We start from the raw sequence: 20,242 nt of genomic DNA, 5'->3' as shown, positions 1-20,242 counted from the left end.
GCCCTAAGCAGCAAATTTCAACCGCAGCACTCCCTCCCAGCAAGGGTATTCATACTACTCATAGGGATGATGACCTCTTGCATCTTTATCGTACCTCATGCGAGACTTCAGATACGCCCTTTACAGGAATGCCTAGCACGTCAGTGGAACCAGGCTCAAGGACAACTTACAGATCTGGTGTTGGTGGACAGCTGCACACATCGCACTCTGCTGTGGTGGAACACACGAAACCTGTCCAAAGGGCGGCCGTTCCTCGAGCCGGTTCTGCAGATAGTGCTCGCAGCAGACGCATCACTCACCGGTTGGGGAGCCCATCTCCTAAACCATGCAATTCAAGGCAAATGGACCACTCAACAGAAAGTGCTCCATATCAATCACCTAGAATTACTGGCAATATTTCTAGCATTAAAATCATTCCAAGTACATCTACAACACAAGACTGTCCTGGTCCGGACGGACAACGTGACAGCCATGTACTACATACAGAAACAAGGAGGCACACTCTCTGCAGCTGTCCCAGCTCGCACAAAACATTTGGAGATGGGCCATCCCACAAAATATATACCTGTTGGCAGAACATCTTCCAGGACTTCACAATCAGATTATGGATCTGCTAAGTCGACAGACACAGCAGATACATGAATGGGAACTTCATCCCCAAGTTCTCCAACCTTTCTTCCACATGTGGGGTCAACCAAACATAGATCTGTTCGCCACACACGTAAACGCAAAATGCCCAACCTTTGCCGCCAGGTTTCCACACCCGTTGTCCAAAGGCAATGCGATATGGATGAACTGGTCAGGCAGATTTGTGTACGCTTTTCCGCCACTCCCACTGATTCCCTTAGTAGTACGCAAACTCAGACAACAGTCTCTCAAAATGATCCTAGTAGCTCCCACATGGGCACGCCAACCGTGGTTCACAACACGGTTGGAACTCTCAGTAGTTCCACACCAAAAACTACGCCTCTCCCCAACATTGCTGATGCAGAACCATAGAGAGATAAGGCACCCCGATCCAGGACAACTGTATCTAGCGATCTGGCTCCTGAAGTCCTAGAGTTAGGTTATCTTAACCTTCCGCCAGACTGTTTGAACATCATTAAAGAAGCCAGACGCCCTACTACTAGAGCTTGCTATGCAGCAAAATGGAAAAGATTTGTGATCTACTGCAAAAATAATAAAATTGATCCACTGGATGCTTCCATCCAGGACATCATTTGCTATTTGCTACACTTACAAAGATGTAATCTAGCATATTCATCCATACGGTTACATCTAGCAGCACCTGCTTATTTACAAAACAGACATTTGTCATTATTTAGAGTACCTGCAATTAAAGCCTTTATGGAGGGACTTAAAAGAATAATTCCTCCCAGACTGCCACCCTTTCCAGTGTGGAATTTAAACATTGTTCTTACCAGGCTCATGGGCCCCCCATTTGAACCTCTACATAAATGTGAACTTAAGTCCCTCACATGGAAAGTTCCTTTCCTTGTCTCAATTACCTCTCTCAGAAGGGTAAGCGAGATCCAGGCTTTAACCATACAAGAACCATTCTTACAAATACATCAGAACAAAGTGGTTCTCAGAACAAATCCAAAATTCCTTTCCAAAGTCATCTCTGCTTTTCATCTTAACCAATCAGTTGAGTTACCAGTGTTTTTCCAAAACCCAGACTCTGTGGCAGAGAGAGCTCTTCATACACTAGACGTCAAAAGAGCACTACTTTATTACATTGACAGAACTAAACTCTTTCGCAAAACAAAACAACTGTTTGTAGCCTTCTCCCCACCTCATAAAGGTAATCCCATCTCTAAAGCTGGAATCGCCAGGTGGATAATAAAATGCATTCAAATATACTAACAAAAGGCTAAACGCACATTAACAATTCCCCCTAGAGCGCATTCAACACGCAAACTAGGGGCTTCCATGGCATTCTTAGGGAACATTCCCTTAGATGACATATGTAAAGCAGCAACATGGTCTACACCACACACCTTCACCAAACACTATTGTGTTGATGTGCAGCCTAAGCAACAAGCTTCAGTAGGCCAGGCTGTTCTTAAAACACTTTTTCAAACTACTGCAGCGGATACAGGTAACCACCACTAGGGGAGACACTGCTGTGCAGTCTATGCACAGTGTACGATCTTCAGCTCGTATACCTCGTACGGAAAATGCTACTTACCAGTATGTATCTGTTCTACTTCTTACTGACTCCATAATTTCTCATCATGACAAAAAACAATCTGAGGATGGAGTCGATGCCCATGCGCACTATCGTCTAAGGAAGGAGTCACCTATCTCGTGACTACAAAAGACTTCTTCCAAGACAACAACAAGGTGCAAGCATCCGAGCCCAACACCAGATGACGATCTAATGCGCAGTGTACGAATCTGCAGCTCTACATGCCAAGAACTTATGCATACTGGTAAGAAGCATTTTCCTTACATCTTGTAAGTCGTCCCGGAGTGACGCGAAGAGAGCTTCTAAGAACGACTTCGTTACTGGGCCAACTGGATCATTTGACTCCGCGTGATAGCTCTAAATGGGTGTCGGCGGCTTGTCATCTACTTCAGACCCAGTGAGCCTTGTTGGCATGTCTCTGTGGGAGAGGGCCTTCTTTGTCCTAGTTGAGGACATAACCGGGATCCACCAAACTGAGAAATGTAAGGGGGGGGATTTGATCAATAGTGCCCCACTGCGTATTGTGAAGGTCTGAGTACCCCTCTGCCCCACTGTGATCGGCCCAATCTCAAAACATGGCAGTTGAATATCTCTTGGACAGCCAACCAGGTAGGTTCTTTGTGCATCTCAGAGCAGATTGCAGGAGTGTTGTGGTCATGTAGCCCGCCCCCGAAGGGTCAGCAGATCGGGTGCTTTTGGGAAGGAGCATACTCTAGGTGTGAGACAGGCCTGGGGCTAAGAGGAGGAACAGCGCCAGCCTTGCAGGAGGCCAGGTAGATCTCTGCAGGGTGGGCAGAGAAGGTCAACCAGCCAGACCATCAGTACAGTGCCACTCGATGTGGAGCTCAGAAGTGGGGAGTTCGGGGGAAGCCAGGCAAGTATCGTGGAGCATAACGTCCCCACTGCAGAAGGTACGAGGGGGGGGCCAAGTGGTCTCAGTGCGTCAGTCCCGCTGGTAGGCCCCCGCCACCGCAGCTGCTCAGGGGTGGGGGTTCCTCAGGGGGCATAGGCCTCTGCACAGATCCTTCACAAGGGCAGCTTTGTGGTGTTTGGTCCGCAGGGGTGAAGCAGCAATAGCGTGAGTTTCTTCGATGATTCTTCGATCCAGCCTGCCACTAGAGATGTGTTTCTGACCCCCTGCAGGAGCAGGTGAGAGCCCATGCTCTGAGTCCAGAAACAGTGCCCGCTCTGGAAGAAGGTGTTCACACCTCCTTCAATAGGACGGCTAGTTATTTAGCATATCAAGGACAGGAGCCTCAAAGCCCCTGCCACCTTTGATGTGTGACCCCGGCTTCCCCAGACATGGGAGATGCAACCCCCTGCCCTGAGGTCCATTTGACATCAGGACAGGTGGGTGGGAAATTTGTTATGCAAGTAGGCGTGATGCTGGGACCTGGTTAGTCACAACCCTAAGGTGGGCTGCCTGATGTGCTCCACGAAAGAAGGGCTCCACCTTTTTGATGTTGGTGTAATTAGGAACTCTGCAACAAAGTTATGCCCACTGCCTCACGAAGTGGTGATATAGGGAGGGGTGTAGTGACCCCAAGGGTAAATAGCCCATTGGCTACTACCCTTCACTCCCCCCTAAGACCCCTAAATTCAGTATTTAGGTGGCCCCCTGACACGGGGAACTTAGTTTTTCCTGACTAAAGAAGAAGTACAAAAGTCAAAGAAGCGAGAACTGTGGACTTTTTGCCAAACCCTGACTGCTCCCGTCCCGACAATTGCGACAACCGGACTCGTCCTGCAGCTGTACATCCTCCAAATGCTTAGACGGCTACCAGCCCTCTCCCAACCAGACAGCATCTCCCTTGAGTTGGAGGAGCCACTTCCCTGCAACCTGTAGGCACCGCTGCAACATCCTGTTTACCGTTTTGCTGGACCGGGTCCAGTGATGCAGCAGCCACCCAGGAGTAGGTCACCGTGCTCCAGAGAGTCAGATCCATCTCCACACCTAGGTTGGAGACGCCAGGACTCCTTGAATCCGCCCTGCACCAATTCCTGGGATACCACACTTCTTGCAGCAACCAAAGTTTGTTTGAACTTCAACACCGCAAAGACCAACAAGCCGACGAGGGGCATCCGCATCGCAGAGGGCAGCACAGCTTCCCCTACCCAAGTTAGGTTCATCGGCAGGGGGCAGAACAGTGTCTGAAGCCGGCATCAGTGCGGGCTGGCAGGCAGACCCTGAAAGGCTATACAGGTAGGTATTTGAGGCGGGGAGGTCCAGCAAGGAGCCCCCCCGGTACCTGGTATCATGCAACTAACTCTGGAATCTGTGTAATTCCCTGATTTCAACATTGCTTGATACCAAACATGACCAGGTTCGGGGTAGACATTACTTAGCTGGACATTTCAATATGCCAGTGTCCACTACATACCTTAAGATGGCTGCCCCGCATGCACTTGCAAAGCCGAGTGACTGGAATCCGGGGTTTGTATTGGTAGCTCTACTTGTACAGGGGTACCCACACACTTAGAACCATGCGCCCTGCCCTTGGACTGAAGAATCCACCTTAGGGGTGACTTATAGGTTTTAAGTGCAGGGACCGGGGTATAAGGGAAACCTTTTATTCAAAGTGAAGGGTGCATGCCCTCTTTCAACACAGACTACAATGGCAGCTCCTCAGACAGTTTGCATGGGCTCCTATGTGTGGCACAATACATACTGCAGCGCATAAGAGACCCCTGGTGTTCCAATGCCCTGGGTACCTCAGTACCATATATTAGGGACTTATAATGGTTCCCCAGTATGCCAATTGTGGAATGTACAAACTACTTGCCAGTAAATTTAGAGGACAGAGCACAGTCAGTAGGGTCCTGTTTTGCAGAATCCCAGTGAATTACAGTCATAACACTGACACCAGGCAAAACGTGCTAGAAAGATCTACTTTCCTAGACGCTGGACACCCGGGAAAGAAGCACTAAAAGAAGAATAAGACTTCAACTTCATTTCGTCCATTGAGAGTTGACGAAATGAGTTTGAAACATTGATGTTCCAGGCACGGTTCTGCAGAGCAAATGCCAGGTCCACCTGCATGCCTCCCCATGTTGCCGGGAGCCGTAGCGACCCCCGCGCAAATAAGCCTTTTACGAGGCCATGCACTGAATATTTGAGCCCGCTGACCCCCTCCAGCTCAGCTCTGGGCCCTGTGGGGTATGTGGAGGCCACATCAGGTACCATGCTGACGGCTTTGGCTTCTGTTCCGGTGGGGTGTCTTGGATCTGATTCCGGATCTGCGCCAGTTGTGCCAACGTGATCTTCTCTGGCGCCAGTCCCAACATTGATGCTCCCGGCGCTGCCGTCCCCATTCTTATTTATTTCACAAAAAGAGGGGGGACCGGGAGCTTAGTTAGAGAGTAGGTCCAGTACCCGTGCTCCCTCAGAATCACTTAAATATTACAAGAGGGTAACTGTTCCTAATGTCCCCATTCTTATCCCTGACAAATTGGAGTCATAGCGCCGTTGACTCCGGCGCCGACGGGGCCCAGTGGCTCTCGGCTGTTGCTGAGTGTTTTGAGGAGCATACAGGCATATGGGAAAAGTGGGAGGGGTGGCTGGCCCCTTTAGAACAACAGTTATACACTCATGGTGAGAATTTGGATTGGTATGAGGAACTAACAGAGGCCAGTAGACTAGACACCTTTCCAGATATTGACATACTCTCTCCCGTCTACTGTGTCTACGGAAGGGGGAGCGTCTTATGCAGTGGTGGGAAGAGGTCGGCAGAGGTTTTGGGCCTGAAGCTGCCTTTGTTGCAGGTCAAGACTAACCCCTTGACCGAAGTGCTTCAGCCTGGGGCTTCCTTATCTGAACCCCTTTTGCCCTTCAGAGAATCACTGACTGATGTCCTTCTAGGCCCTTAGTCCAAGCCTAGCACAGGGGCTCCTGTGAACAAGACAATAGCACTCCGCCATCGACCTGCCCCGGGTGATCCTATTTTTCTCATCCAGCACCCCACCCCAGAGAGCTTGGTAGTCAAAGCCTCAACATCCCGGACAGGGAATCCAAGAGGCTGGACGCTCATGAGAAGATGTTTCTTCTACCAGACTAGCATTGCAGTCGGTAATCACCTCATGCATTTTTTGCTGTTTCTCCCATACTCTATAGAAAATGGTTGCGCAAGTGCTTCCACAGATCCCAGAGGAAGTCTGGGCCATCCTCACCCAAGCAGTTGGACAGGAGATGTGACTGACTCTCTGGGCAGAGCGGTTTAGTCAATTGTGGCCTTGTGGTGCCATGCCTGGCTGAGAACATCTGGCTTTTTGGGGGATGCCCAGACCAAACTCATGGACATGCCATTCAGCTGTACTTGTCTCTTCAGAGAGAAGGCAGACTCTGTGCCGAAGTGCTTAAAGGACTCGCGGTCTACCGCCAAGTCTTTGGGCCTCTCGGTGACACCTTGCACCTAGCCTGCCGTTCGTGGCTATGAAAGGGGCTTTCAACAGCACCAGCCATACCCCAGCCACCATCCTGCACAGGCTTCCCAAGTCGTGCGAGGAAGTGGCGCGGTGTATTCATTCCACATGGGATGAATAGCCAGAAGTAATCCGCCACCAACTCCTCTGCAGATGCAACCTCAAAGCCTTCCTATTTTTGTTCTGCAAGGCCATTGGTGCTTAGGTGAAGGGAAAATCCAACATCATCTCCTCCACTGTCAGTCCGTAACATCTGACAAATGGGTCTTCCATATTTTTTCCTCCCCCTTTACCGCCAACTCACGAACGGCTGGCGGAGAATCATCTTATCTTGCTCCAAGAGGACGTTATAGCTCTCCTGGCCAAGCGCAGGCAGTGGTTGTTATTCCTGCTCCAGTCTGAGCCCCAAAAAACAGCAAAGGTCTTAAACCTATTCTAGACTTCTGAACCATCAATGACTTCCTCAAAAAGGAAAAATTTAAGATGCTCACTTTGGCTCTGGTCTTGTCTGCCCTAGACCAAGGAGAGTGACTGGTAGCATTGGTCTTGCAGAATGCGTATTTTCACATTTCCATCCTACCTGTCCACAGGCATTGCCTCCGGTTCAAGGTAGGCCACAAGCACATTTAGTTCACAATACTCCACTTTGGCCTGACCAGCACCCCTCCGGTGTTCACCAAGGTGATGGCGGTGGTGGCAGCTCATCTGCGCAGGTTGGGGATTTCAGTCTTCTCCTAGCTGTTGAAGGCAGATTCACCCCAGTCTGTAGTTTCCCACCTCCAGACTACAGCAGCCTTTCTGCATTTGCTGGAGTTCACTATAAACATGCCGAAGTCACACCTGAATCCTTCTCGGACACTTCCTTTTATCTGAGCTGTTCTGGACACAGTGCAGTTTCGGGCCTATCCTCCTGAGCAACGAGTTCATCAGGTTATGATACGGATTTCAGCCTCTATCCTGGATTTTGGTGAAAGTGACTCTGAGGCCTCATGGGCTCCTGCATCCTGTTGACAATTCATGCCAGATGGCATATGCGCTCTTCAGTGCGACCTGAAGCTCCAGTGGGCACAGCATCAGGGGAATCTCTCCGATGTGGTTCAGATCTCGGAGGGAACTGCAAAGCACCTTCACTGGTGGCTAACGAACCACAATTGGGTCAAGTTCAGACCCCTCTCCCTTGCCCAACAAGATCTCTCAGTAGTGACAAATGCATCGCTCCTGGGATGGGGCAGCCATCTGGGGGAGGTGGGCATCAGAGAACTCTGGTCTCCGGCAGAATGCTGACAAGAACATCAAACTGTTGCAGCTTTGAGCAATCCAACTAGCTTTGAAAGCATTTCTTTCCTCAGTAAATGGAAGTTAGTGCAGGTGTTCACGAAAAACACCACTGCCATGTGGTACTGCAACAAACAGGACGGGTGGGGTTGTCGACCCTTTGTCCAGAGGCCCTGCTTCTCTGGACATGGCTGGAATAGCAGGACATAACCGTGGTTGTTCAACACCTGGCAGTTTCTTTGAACGCCAGGGCAGACTAACACAGCTGTCACTGCCTAGCGGATCACAAATGGTGTCTCCATTCTGAGGTGGCGCAAGGTCTCTTTTAGCAATGAAGAGAACCTTGGTTAGATCTGTTCGCGTAAGGAGAGAACGCATAATACCAGCAGTTCCACCCATTTGAGTTTCCAAGGCGGCTATTGCTCGGTGCAGCTTTTAGTTGCGAGTGGAGCTGAGGCCTCCCATACACCTTTCCGCCCATACCACTTCTGCCCCGAGTTCTCAAGAACAACTGGGCCGTAGTCATTCTTGTAGCTCCGGATTGGGCACGGAGAGTTTGATATCCTGAGCTTCTGAAAAGGAGCATTGATCCTCTAATCAGGCTGCCCCTTCTGGGGGATCTTCATTCGCAGCAGCAGGGGAGGGTCCTCCACCCGAACCTGTCAACTTTCCGCCTCCTTGTGTGGAGATTGAGCTGTGGCAGTTAATAGCTTTTGACCTTCCTCACGAAGTTTGCAAAGTTATCTTCGCGGCCAGGCGGCCCTCCACCAAGACTGTATTCGCCTGCCGTTGGCAAAAATTTGTAAAATATTGTACAGAAAAGTCTATTGACCCTCTTTCTGCCTCTCTTTCTGATATTCTACTCTTTATTCTTACCTCTGCCCAGCAGGACTCTACTCTGGGTACTCTCAAGGGTTATCTTTCTGCTCTGTCTGCTTTCCTGCGCTGCCTGAGCAACCCTCTTTGTTTAAGACTAAGCAAGTAAATCTACAGCACTGCATAGCAATAACAGATATTTACAGGATAAGTAACATAATCCCTCTGAAAGGGCTTGTACATATGTATCCTCCTTCGCCCTTCATAATGCCTCAGTGGGAATTAACCTGGTACTCAGTTACCTCATGTGTGCTCCTTTTGAGCCGCTACACAATTGTCCCCTCCGGCTGCCCTAACATCAAGGAAGCTTTTCTAGTGGCAATAACATCTTCCTGTAGAGTGAGTGAGTTGCAGGCTTTATCATCCAAGCCTCCCTATTTTAAAGTCAAGGTGGTTCTTCGCACCCGGACCTCTTTCCTGCCTAAGGTAGTGATACCATTCTATTTGGTTCAATCTGTTACCTTGCCCACCTAAAGAGGAGGAACAACTCCACCGCAAGAACCCAAAAAGAGTGTTGTTCTACCTTGACCTCACAAGAGTTCTGGGTGGATGACCAACTCTTTGTGGGCTATGTAGGGTCTAAAAAAGGACATGCAGTTCAGCAGTTAACTATTTTGCACTGGATCGTTCTCTGTATGTAGTTCTGGTATGCTCTGGTTAAAAAAGAAGCCTCCTGAGGGCTTATGGGGCCCATTCCACTAGGGTAAAAGCTGCGACCATGGCGTTTGCTTGTGGTGTTCCAGTCCTGGACATCTGTCAGCCAGCAACGTAGGGCATCCCTGTACACGTTTGCCAAACACTACTGCCTGGGCAGTCGGGTCTGCAGGGACAGGCATTTTTCCCTTTCGGTCCTGCAGTACTTTTTACTTTAGTTACTCTGTCAGCAGCACACCACCTGAATGCTATGGCTTGGGTATCTATTCAAAGATAAGGACTCTGCAGCTAGTAGTCTATATCAGATGAACAAGTTACTGTTCATTTTGCGTCCCCTGCTTTTTAACATTTACCTCCGCCCTCTGATGGACATGATTGAGGAGTCTGGTTTCACTCTGTTTTCCTATTCTGATGACTCCCAGATTATTTTCTCACTTTCTAATGAACAGAATCTTGGCTTTATTATTAATAAGAACTTTTCACTTAAACCGCAGGTCCCAAAACTCACAGCCTCTTGCTTTTTCACTCTCACATGGCTCAAGAAACTTCTCTGGCTGATTCCTTTGAATACCCAAAGAACGGTTTTACAGGCCTTGATAACATCTAGATTGGACTATGGAAATGTTCTATACCGGGGCGCAGATAAATCAGTGATCCGCCGTTTACAGATCATCCAGAATGCGGCTGCCCGCCTTCTCTTTCGACTGCCTAGACATACTTCGGTCTCTCCCTTGCTCCATAAACTTCACTGGCCTAACGTCAACAAACATATTACATTTAAGGCCTTGTGTTACATCTTCTGAGCTAGGCAAGGTCTCGCCCCTACATACATCTGAGGTCTGGTGTTACCTTATGTCCCCACCGGCCACTGAGATCAGCTACCCTTACCCTATGCACCATGCCCAGGTTTCGCTTGGCCTGCATGAAGCGTCGTTGCTCCTTTGTCCTTTGCATATTTAGGCCCCAAACTCTGGAACTCCCTTCCTTTGGCTCTTAGGAACTGCCACTCTATACTCTTGTTCCGTAAGAATCTGAAGACTTTACAACTGCTCTTAATGGGCTAATGGATTTGCTTCGGGCTTATGCACCCTGTACCTGATCTGTTCTGGCGCCGGGAGACCCTTTTGGGTAGCTGCGCGCTCTATAAATTCCCTTAAATAAAAATAAATAAAATAATTTACTTAACTTAAGGATCACATTATCTGGTAGAGACCATATCTAGCCACACGTTCTTTATAGACTCAACCATGCCTCCCAGCTCTGTTGACACATTTGTAGGGCTAGGGTTGCTCCCTTTTCAGGGCCTTGGTTTGGACACCCGTTGGTCAGTTCACTTCATGGGGCTGCGCTTCTGGTGTGGAAAGTTATGAAAAGTAACTGACGTCCGCACGCCTAGATGGCACCTACATTGGTGACCGCGATCTCGTATTCGGCCCCAACAGCACCACACTGGTCTGAATTGAGCCACCCAATGGTGTGCAGGGGTATTACTCACGCAAATGTTTCTGGATCCAATGAATGAATGCATTTTATTGTGTGATTACTTAAAACCATTACAATGTGCAAAATTAAAAGCATATAGCACAAAGTGAGAGTCGTTTAAAAGAAAAAAAAATTAAAAGCTCCCAGTGTTTGGAGCCAAGCCGGCGAAGAGATATGTAAACAGCCGGTACAGTCTTGGTAGTTAAAATCAAAGAGTCTGAATTTATGCTGCCCGTCGGTGGGATCGGCTATTCTGGAATGAAGCGAGCCCGATCTCGTGGGGCACAACAGGCTGTTAGTCAGTCTCTGCCTGTACATACTTCTTTCAAAAGTGTGCGCATATGGTGTGCGAATTTGCCAAAGTTGGCCATGTTCTTCCCAATGTCCAGAGTGTAGAGCTGACAAACTGCTTCCTTTGCTGTACGAGTGTTCAGTTGAAGAAGTATAGGTCTGAGGTAGATTGGGCGGGATTGCCGCAGGGCTGGGCAGCATAACAATATGTGTGCCAGGGACTCTCTTTTATAGTTGCATAGGTGACACTCTGTGATGTCAGACAGTGCTTTCCAAGATGTATATCATTATTTTGAGGGAAGCGGATGTAGTCTTGTGGCTAAGATCTGGTTCAATGCTTGTATCCCCATAGCCTGCGTAAGATGGGGCGTGTGAGTTTGTAGAATTTGAGGGAGACCTAAAGTTTCATGAAAGTCTCTGGCTGCCAAGATTTTCATATCTAAGATGCAAGAGCGGGAGCGTAATTGCCTTTTTATTGATGTTTGATGGTTGCGTACTTAATTAAGCTTGCATCCCAGTTCTCGGTAGGTAGGTAATTGTAGCAGTTCTTTTGCTGTGGAAAGATAGGCACACAAAGGAATGCTTGGTTTTAAAAAGATGGATTTTATGAGAGCCTTTATGGAATACTCAGGAGCCAACGTTCTGGATCCAGTGTGACACCTAGGAAATTCAAAGGTAAGGAATCTGCAACTAGATGTTGTCTCTACCAGATAATGCGTTATCGAAGGTAAATAACTTGTTCATGTGGCACATGAGCTGCAGCATGCAGTGAAAAAAGATGGAGGGGGTTGTATGATAGAGAAAAGCAACTTTTAGATGGCACACATGAAAGAATTGCTCATGCTGGAAAGTAATATGCCAGGGTGGTTCCCGTATGTTTTCCGACAGGCAGATAGAGTCTGGGAAATGGTAGTACAAAAGATAATGATGAGACATCCATTCACACCTAATACAGACATATGGATTTTCCAGCCATTTCAAGGTGTAAGTCGCAATATAGCACTTAACTCAGTGGAGGGAAGGCAGATTTTAAATATTAGGGGATCTTTAGCCTGAGTGCAGGTTCATTCCCTTTGTTGAGACACAAAGCTTGTGGTGTAAGTCGCATAAAATTTCTATAATATGTCCAAATGGCACAGATGGCAAGGCAAATATAAAAGTATTTTTGCACACATTGCAGTTACTGAACACCCTGAACATTGTGTTAAGACTCTCTGAAGGGAGACAGGCTAGTATTCAACAATGTAGGATATTGAGAGAAGACAATAGAGGGAATGCAGTGTACATCGGAGCAAAATGGAAGGGTACAGCACTGAGCCCATCTCAGAAAAATAATGGTAACTGTCATGTGTCCAGGTAAACAAAACATCTCTCATAAAGCTGTGTCTTAATTGGTCTAGTTTACCCGTTTAACTTGAGTTAATCTTATTCTAGTGAAACTGGGAAGGGTCTGTACAGTGAGCCTAACCACTTCCCAGGATGTGGTGGATCCTTCATATGGTATAGTTCTGTAGGATAATAGCAAACTTCAGGCACGGTTTGACAAACACACCTCACCCAATGACTGGTAACATTTCCAAACTTACAGTGAAGCAGTGTTTGCTGAGGATGGTCTCACATCCAAGATGGGCAAAATTATATTTAAATACTAGTGAAACGCCACATTGCTATAAATAAATAAATTCATGTGGCACGTAGATAAAATAATGAGAGAGATAGAATTTAAATGGCAAGAGTGGGAGAGGAACAAATGGAGGCAACTAGAAGCATAAGCAAATTAACATAAGATCTAGAGACATGAGCATAAATGATAAAAAGCTGACAGACCCACCGGGCACCAGACTGCCCTGAAAGCTTTATAGTGTGGGACTAGATCCAGGATGAATAAAAACTAGGGTAGTTAACAGAAAAAGGAAATCACTATTAAGATAAAATATGTATCTAGAATGTTAATTTTTAGGGCATTAGGGAAATTTTGTATTTGGTTTGAAAATGCTTTCTTTTATTGGGGGCGGCAGGACAGCAGGAAAATAAAGGGACACGTTGACATTATTGTGGTGTTTGTTTGGATTAGGATATCTGTCTTTTTAGATCTAACCTTGTGCTATAATCCTTTTTGTGCAGATGTTTACTGTTCAACGTTGGTCACTTCCTTGCTTTGTTGTTCTTTCCAAGTTATATCAGAGGATCTGCATGCAACTGTAACATGTGAAGCTTGCTCAAAAGACACATTTCCTTGGATATGTTGTGAGAAAAGGCTAATTTTCACTTGCTTTCAGAGGGAAAATTAGTGGTAAGGAAACAAGTTTGTCAAGGTGATCCAACTATGGACACTTCTGGCTGCAACCCTGGCAATTGCTACACTGACACTCAGCAGTAGTCTCCCATCAAAAGAGAGAGTGACTCAAATTTTTGTGATTTGTAGAATTCATGTGGTAATAAGAAATAACAAAGTTGGCCAACATGTTTGGATCATTATAGGAAGCAATGCAATAGCTTCCAATCATTAGTTTTGAGCTTGGTTATCTAACAGCTAAAAAGTACACTAGAAACAATGTGCAGTGATTCTGGTTCATCCTAGTCAAACTGCATGCAATTTGTAAAAAACCATAGAAAATGTCAACTTTTTTTCCTCCTTGTTTACAGTTGTGAAGGGTGGGATGTATTGTAGCCTTTATGAAGTTGTGGAAAAGTCGAGGACTGGAAGTAATCTGGAGAGTATACTGCAAAAGCTAGAGAAAGAAAAAATAGTGAGTGGAACATGTTTTTTTTGGTTTATGCAATATTATTCCTCATGCACCGTATGTTATTTATTGGAAGGAATTTTGTATCATTGTGGTGTTCTGTCAACCCTACGCATTAGCAAATAGTTTATTTGGTGGAAGTTGTTACCAATTTTCCACAAAGAGAGAACCTTAAAATCTTTTGTGATGTTTTTGTTGTAATATTGCAGCATGAACCTATTCTACATTCAAATTCTGTGTATTATTTCACTGTCTAGGTACTGAGCCCGGAATTGTATCTACGTTTTGTAATGTTTTAGTTGGGTGTTGACTGTAGGTGGAGTTCTGATGACCCACTATATCATTGACTGTAAGCTCACAGTACCCCAATGCATGTCCGTTTTAGATGCTTCTTGTTCATCTACTGGTTTCATAAGCAATGAATGGGGGTCGAAGACCAAGTTAGGTGGTCTTTGGAGAGAGGACAAAATTGGCGTCTGACCTCAGCATCAAGAAGACGCTTTTGTTTTGTTGTGGTCTTTGACAAGGTTGGAGAATAACTGCTTAAGGGAATTGTTTCGTTTGGGTATCTGCAATACAATTTCCTGAGTGAACATGGAAAATACTTCTAATTTTGTCCAAATTGCCATCCTAGGTTCGCATCTAATGACGAACAGACTGTATGCATGCAATGTTTGTCTGAGAGCTATCAGTGGGTTAAGGCGGAGGGCTAGCTCAATGAGCTGAGCATTTGCTGCTGTTGAAAGAGCTATAGTTCTATCATGCGGACCATATGGCAGTATATCATGGGGCTAGCACTTATTGTGGGGGGGGGGGGGGAGAAAAACAAAACCCGTGTGTATGTACATACATATCAGTTACAACTTAAATTCGGTCTTTAGCCATAAAAGCACAAATCGTAAAACACAGTTAAAATAGTAAAACATCTTGGGACAATGACAAAATAAAAACAACAAATAAGCAACCGTAAATCGTGCTGCAGTAGTAAATATTTTTAAATTGGAATATGGTAATAAAACCAATACAGTCCCACTAAAAAGACATAACAATATTGCAACAGTAGCAAATATTAAAAGGAGCGAATCACAGAACCTGAGCTGTAGGTAGGATGGTAGCCCATTTCATTCTACGCCTTAACACACATAAAAGAACCCGCTAGACTGCAAAAACTATTGGACGGCATGCACTAATCCCAAAACAAAAGGGACAGCTCATCTTCGGCTCTATAAGGAAACACTGCCATCTAACCATAAATGGTCGAAGCGGCAGGGTCCCAAACCAAAATGTATTGTACAGTGTTCTGGCAGCCAGTAGCTCAATGTCATCCATATAATGTTCCAAGAAATAGGAATCCTTGAATTCCCAAAAAACTGCAGTAAGAAGACCCACACTCCCAAGCCTGTGAAACCCTTAATCTATATATCGCCAATACATTACTTTTAACATGGGCCTTGTCACCCTTCCAGCAGTTTCTGGATGTGCCCAAAGGGTCTCACAGCCAGTCTCTGCTAGGCTGCATTTGATGTAGTCTAACCAAGTAATCTTACCAACCCCACTGTGATTTAAGATGTCTTCAAGACCCATCCTAAACTGCCAATTCGGCGGTGGACCAAATCCTCCTCCAATAAATACACCAGCGGTCTGAGTCTGATACTATGTACGAGAGATCTTATACCCAGGTCTATGTGCAAGGGTACAAGGAGAGTACTAGCTGGCAAGTTAGTAAGGCCACGTAAAAAACTGTTCTCCTCCATTACCATGTCATTTACATTCTCATGGCCCCAAAGTTCACCATCTTAGAGCGACACCACACAATGCCTGCAAATTAAAGATCTGTAGAGCTGGGGTAATAGGGCGAAAACTAGAGCCCTGAACTGCCCTCAAAATACCATCCATCTAATACTCCAATCTAAGTTTCTCTTCTGAATCTGAGAGGACCAACCCAAAGAATCATTAAGGGTAAAACCCAGGTAGTCAAAAGTACGAAGCCTGAAGTGACAGAGGAGTGTGGCTCGGATTTAATACCATATACTTGTTTTTTTTGCTAATATTAATCTCCAGCCCCAACTGCCTGCAGAAGGCTCCGAACTTATTGAGCAGGTTTTGAATGCCCACAGGAGACTTTGGGATCAGCAAGGTATCATTCGCAAACAGAAGTGCTGGGATCGTCCTACTTGCCAGAGTCGGGGCATCATGCTTGCACTGTTCCAAATGTATCACTAGATCATTAATAAAAAGCAGTAAAAGGGTTGGGGCTAAGACTCATCTGGTCTCACACCCTGGTAGACTGGAACAGGGGCTGTTAACTCCCAAGAGTACCCACATCTGACCTGGGCATAGTTGTTCATGTGCAACCTTCTTATAACATCCACAAGATATTTTGGGACACCCATGTTGGTAAAAACTTCCTATAGTGCCTCCCTAAGGACAAGATCAAATACTGACCGAAGGTCGACAAATTTCACTAATAGACCCAGCATAACATATTTCCAGTATACTAACTGCAATTGTAGAACCTGGTCGATGGTACTGGTCCCAGCCCTAAATCCCGCTTGTAAGGATGTGAGTACATCTGTGGCCTCCATCCAATCCTGCAGGCTACTCAATAGAATTCAGCTAAAGAGCTTCTGCGAGCTATCAATAAGATGTATCTGTCGTGGATGGAAGTGTCCTAAGAGCCTTTTTATAACTCAGGTTGATCTCTGCCCCAGCCCATGACTGTGGGATAGGTAACCCCTTCATGATACTATTAACAAATACTGTAAAAATAAGGACTGCAGATTTCCTTCTATACTTTATCAAGGTCTCCTGTGACCTTATCTAGGCCAGGCGCTTTCCCTGGAGTAATTGAGTCAATAGCATTAAGCACTTCACTTACTGTAATTGGGGCAGCAGCACAGCCAGTCAGGCTGAAAGAATCACCCCCAAACTGGGCACAGGATGGCAAGCCTACCTCAAGCTGTTCTCCCAGGCCAACCATACCCCTATCAGGGCACACCTGATGCACAATCCCTGGGTTCACTTCAGTCTCAATGTGTGCATATAGGCCTGAAAAATGGTCAAACCAGGCGTCACTAATATAGTTCATGTTAAAGGGGCTGATATTCCAGGGCCCTTATTGTCCAGAGTATGCCAGAACCGTTGATTATCATTCCCCCTTTGCTGCAAGCAGAAATGTCTCCCAGATAATGGCAAGTCATGCTCACACTTGGCCTTCAGAATAACTGCTTTTTAGGAGGCCCTAGCTTCCTTAATTAAGGCTCTGTTCCTTCCTTTGATAGTGGCCATAAGGGTTCGCCTGGAAGTCCTACAATCCTTGGTATACCAACTCACCTCCTTAGCCCGCATAGGAAGATATCTAGCCTCTACCATAAAAATATCCTTTAAAGAGCAGAACAGTGTTCGATGAATGACTGAAAAGGCCTCCCAGGATGTGACTTAATGAGCTCCCTCCCAAAGCCAGAACTGCGTCCAGTGCAGTAACAAGCAACTTGATGAGTTGCAGCTGAATGGTGGGGGTTGAAGTAATAACCTTTCAGTTCATCCTATGATTATTTATTTATTTATTGATTTTAGTGTTTTATAGAGCGCAAACTTGACCCGTGAGGGTATCAGAGCGCTTTACAAGGTTTACAGAAGTGAACAAAAAAGGCTTAGAATTACAGAAGTATACAAATGATTGGAGGGGGCAGGCGTGCTGAACACATAGGGGAATAGAGGGACACGTGTGTATGACTACAATTACAGTTAATCAGTATAAGACCCCACAGTTTCTTGGTGGAGTGAGTTGGTGATCTGAGGAAAAGGCGATAGTCGTAGATTAGTCAGGCTCTCTGTGGTGGTTGAAGGCAGAGATTAGGCGAGGAATTTACCCATGAGGAAAGTTTTGGCCTCCTTTGTGTAGCGTGCCAGAGAACGGATTCTTCTGATGACGGGTGGGAGAGAGTTTCAAATTCTTGGTGCAGCCCCAGAGAAAGCTCGATTGTAGGTTTTTTGTTTCCAAAAACGGGCATGTTGGAGCAAGAGGTCTCTAGCGGACCGGGAGTTCCTGCTTCCTCCAGATACCACTAGTTTCTGTGCTAGATAAGACAGGAGTTTGCGTATAGAGCCTTGTGTGTAATGCATGCCAGTTTCAGCTGTGTTCTGGCTTCGAGGGGAAGCCAGTTCAAAGCTTTCAGATGTGGAGAGATGTGGTCGAATTTCCTTGTGCCGGTAAGTAGTCTGGCGGCCGCGTTGAGGCAAGCTTTTAAAGGTGCCAGGAGATCTTGGGTAAACCCGAGAGGGTGGAACAGCCATATTCCAGCCTAGAGATGACTAGTGCTTGGACTGCCATTTTTAGGTCGGGAACATCGATTAAGGGGTTCAGCTTCCTTAGGTAGCTCAGGTGGAACCTGGCTGATTTAGCCATCGAGTTGAAGTGGTCCCGCATGTTCAGGTTGCAGTCGAGGATTATTCCCAGAGATTTGGCCGAGTCCACGATGGTCGGTGGGCAGTTTAAGGCTGTGATGGCCTTGATCCACATCTGAATCTCCGGGTTGGCTTTTGTTGGGGAGATTAGGAGAAATTCGGTTTTCTTTGCATTGAGTTTGAGTTGGTTAGAGGCGAGCCATTGGACGGTCAGTTTCAGGGCCTCATTCAGGGAGAGGATCTCCTTGAGCGATGACATTTTGATGTATATCTGGGTGTCGTCCGCGTACATATGGTAGGAGATGTTAGCGGTACGAAGTACTTTGGTAGGCGGCTCTAAGTAAAGATTAAAGAGGTTGGGGGACGGGGTTGATCCTTGAGGGACTCCAACCGTGACCGGGGAGGGAGCCGATAGGTTGCCGTTAAGTAGGAATCTCTGTGATGGGTTGTGGAGGAAGGACCTAAACCATTCTAAAACAGAGCCATCTAAACCCATCCTGAAAGAGAGGCGTTCGAGTAGTTTTTCATGGTTGACTGTGCCAAAGGCCGAGGATAGATCTAGGAGGATTAGAAGGCAGGTTTTGCCTTGGTCAAGGGCTTGGAGGGTATCGTCCACAATGTGGAGCATGGTAGTTTCAGTGCTGTGCCCAGGTTTGAATCCAGGTTGGAAGTCATCGAGTAGGTGGAAGTTGTTGATGTGTTGACTTAGTTGCTGTTGTACAGACTTCTCTAACACTTTGGCTAACAGAGGGATATTGGAGATAGGTCTGAAGTTGTCAGGGGAGGCTGGAGCCAGCGAAATTTTTGTTTTAAATGGGGAGTACTTGGCTGGTTTTCAGAGAGTCAGGAATCGATCCCTGCTGGAGAGAGGCGTTGATTATTGCAGTCCAGCTAGGAACAATGGATAGAGTGGCAGCAGCGAGGCAGTTGGGTGGTAGCGGGTCATTAAAGTGATTATTTGGGTTTAAGGTAGAGAGGATTTTAGAGACTGAGTCTTCGTCATAGTACTTGAAGTCGGTCCAGCATTGATTTTTAGGTGAGGCCAGTTGGGGCAGCGCGGAAAGAGGGGGCAGGTCAGGAAAGGGTTGAGAATATGTAGCGGCACTGAGTTCATTTCCTAAGGCTGTGATTTTATCAGCGAAGAAAGAGGAGAATTCCTCAGATGATATTAGAGATTTAGGTGTTTTAGCCAGTTTATTTGATTTTTGTTTGGCCAGTTCAAAGAGCTTGCGGGGTCTATTCATGGCATTCCCCGGTTCCGATTTGAAGAATCTTTTTTTAAATTGAGGATGTTCTTGTTGTAGGCGTTTCTCGCCTGGCGGAGAAGTTTTAGATGCGCAGCAGAGGGGTGCTGTCTCCATATTCTTTCAGATTGCCGGAGGGATCTCCTCTCCATGTTGAGGGATCCAGTGAACCAGGGGTTTCTGCATTGATTTGTGTTCTTTTTAGTTTTAGTGGGGCTAGGTCATCCAGAATGTTCGATATAGTCGCTGAGTAGCGATCATTGAGGTCACTGACCGTTGTTATATCCAAGGTTATATGCGAGGGGGGGGGGAGGTCAGATTTACAGCGAGCGTCCAGTTTCCTGTGGTCAAGGTTCTTGAAGTCTCTGACAGCGTTTGGGACTCACCGGTTGCGGTGCCTTTGTCTTGTGGGTCCTGGGTAAAAGGAAGGCAATGGCTTGGTGGTCAGACCAGTAACATGGGTCTATGGAGATAAGCTTGACTGATGATTCCTTGGTGATGATCCAGTCCAGGGTGGCCCCTTTTGAGTGAGTTGGCAGTGAGCAGGCTTGAGTCCGGGCTTGATCGGTTAGAAGGTCTTTGATGGTGTTGACGTGAGGATCCTTGGGATCGTTCCAGTGCAGGTTTAAATCACCAAGGAAAATCTCTTTAGCGTTGGA

At 46.6% G+C, this 20,242-nt stretch overlaps 1 protein-coding gene across 4 annotated transcripts in view; it reads left to right on the top strand.

Moving 5' to 3' along the window:
• Window positions 1-20,242, top strand: part of TASOR (transcription activation suppressor) — a 1,129,919-nt gene that overhangs the window by 456,381 nt on the left and 653,296 nt on the right. For all 4 annotated transcript variants that reach the window (XM_085624658.1, XM_085624660.1, XM_085624657.1 and 1 more), the window contains exon 11: window positions 13,835-13,938. In XM_085624658.1, coding sequence (XP_085480784.1) covers window positions 13,835-13,938 — 104 coding nt within the window. The remainder of the gene's footprint in view (window positions 1-13,834; window positions 13,939-20,242) is intronic.

This window comes from Triturus cristatus, chromosome 9 (assembly GCF_964204655.1).
Source record: "Triturus cristatus chromosome 9, aTriCri1.1, whole genome shotgun sequence".
In the NCBI taxonomy this organism is placed as follows: domain Eukaryota; kingdom Metazoa; phylum Chordata; class Amphibia; order Caudata; family Salamandridae; genus Triturus; species Triturus cristatus.
The sequence above is the reverse complement of the archived record's forward strand: the minus strand, read 5'-3'. Positions and strand labels throughout refer to the sequence as shown.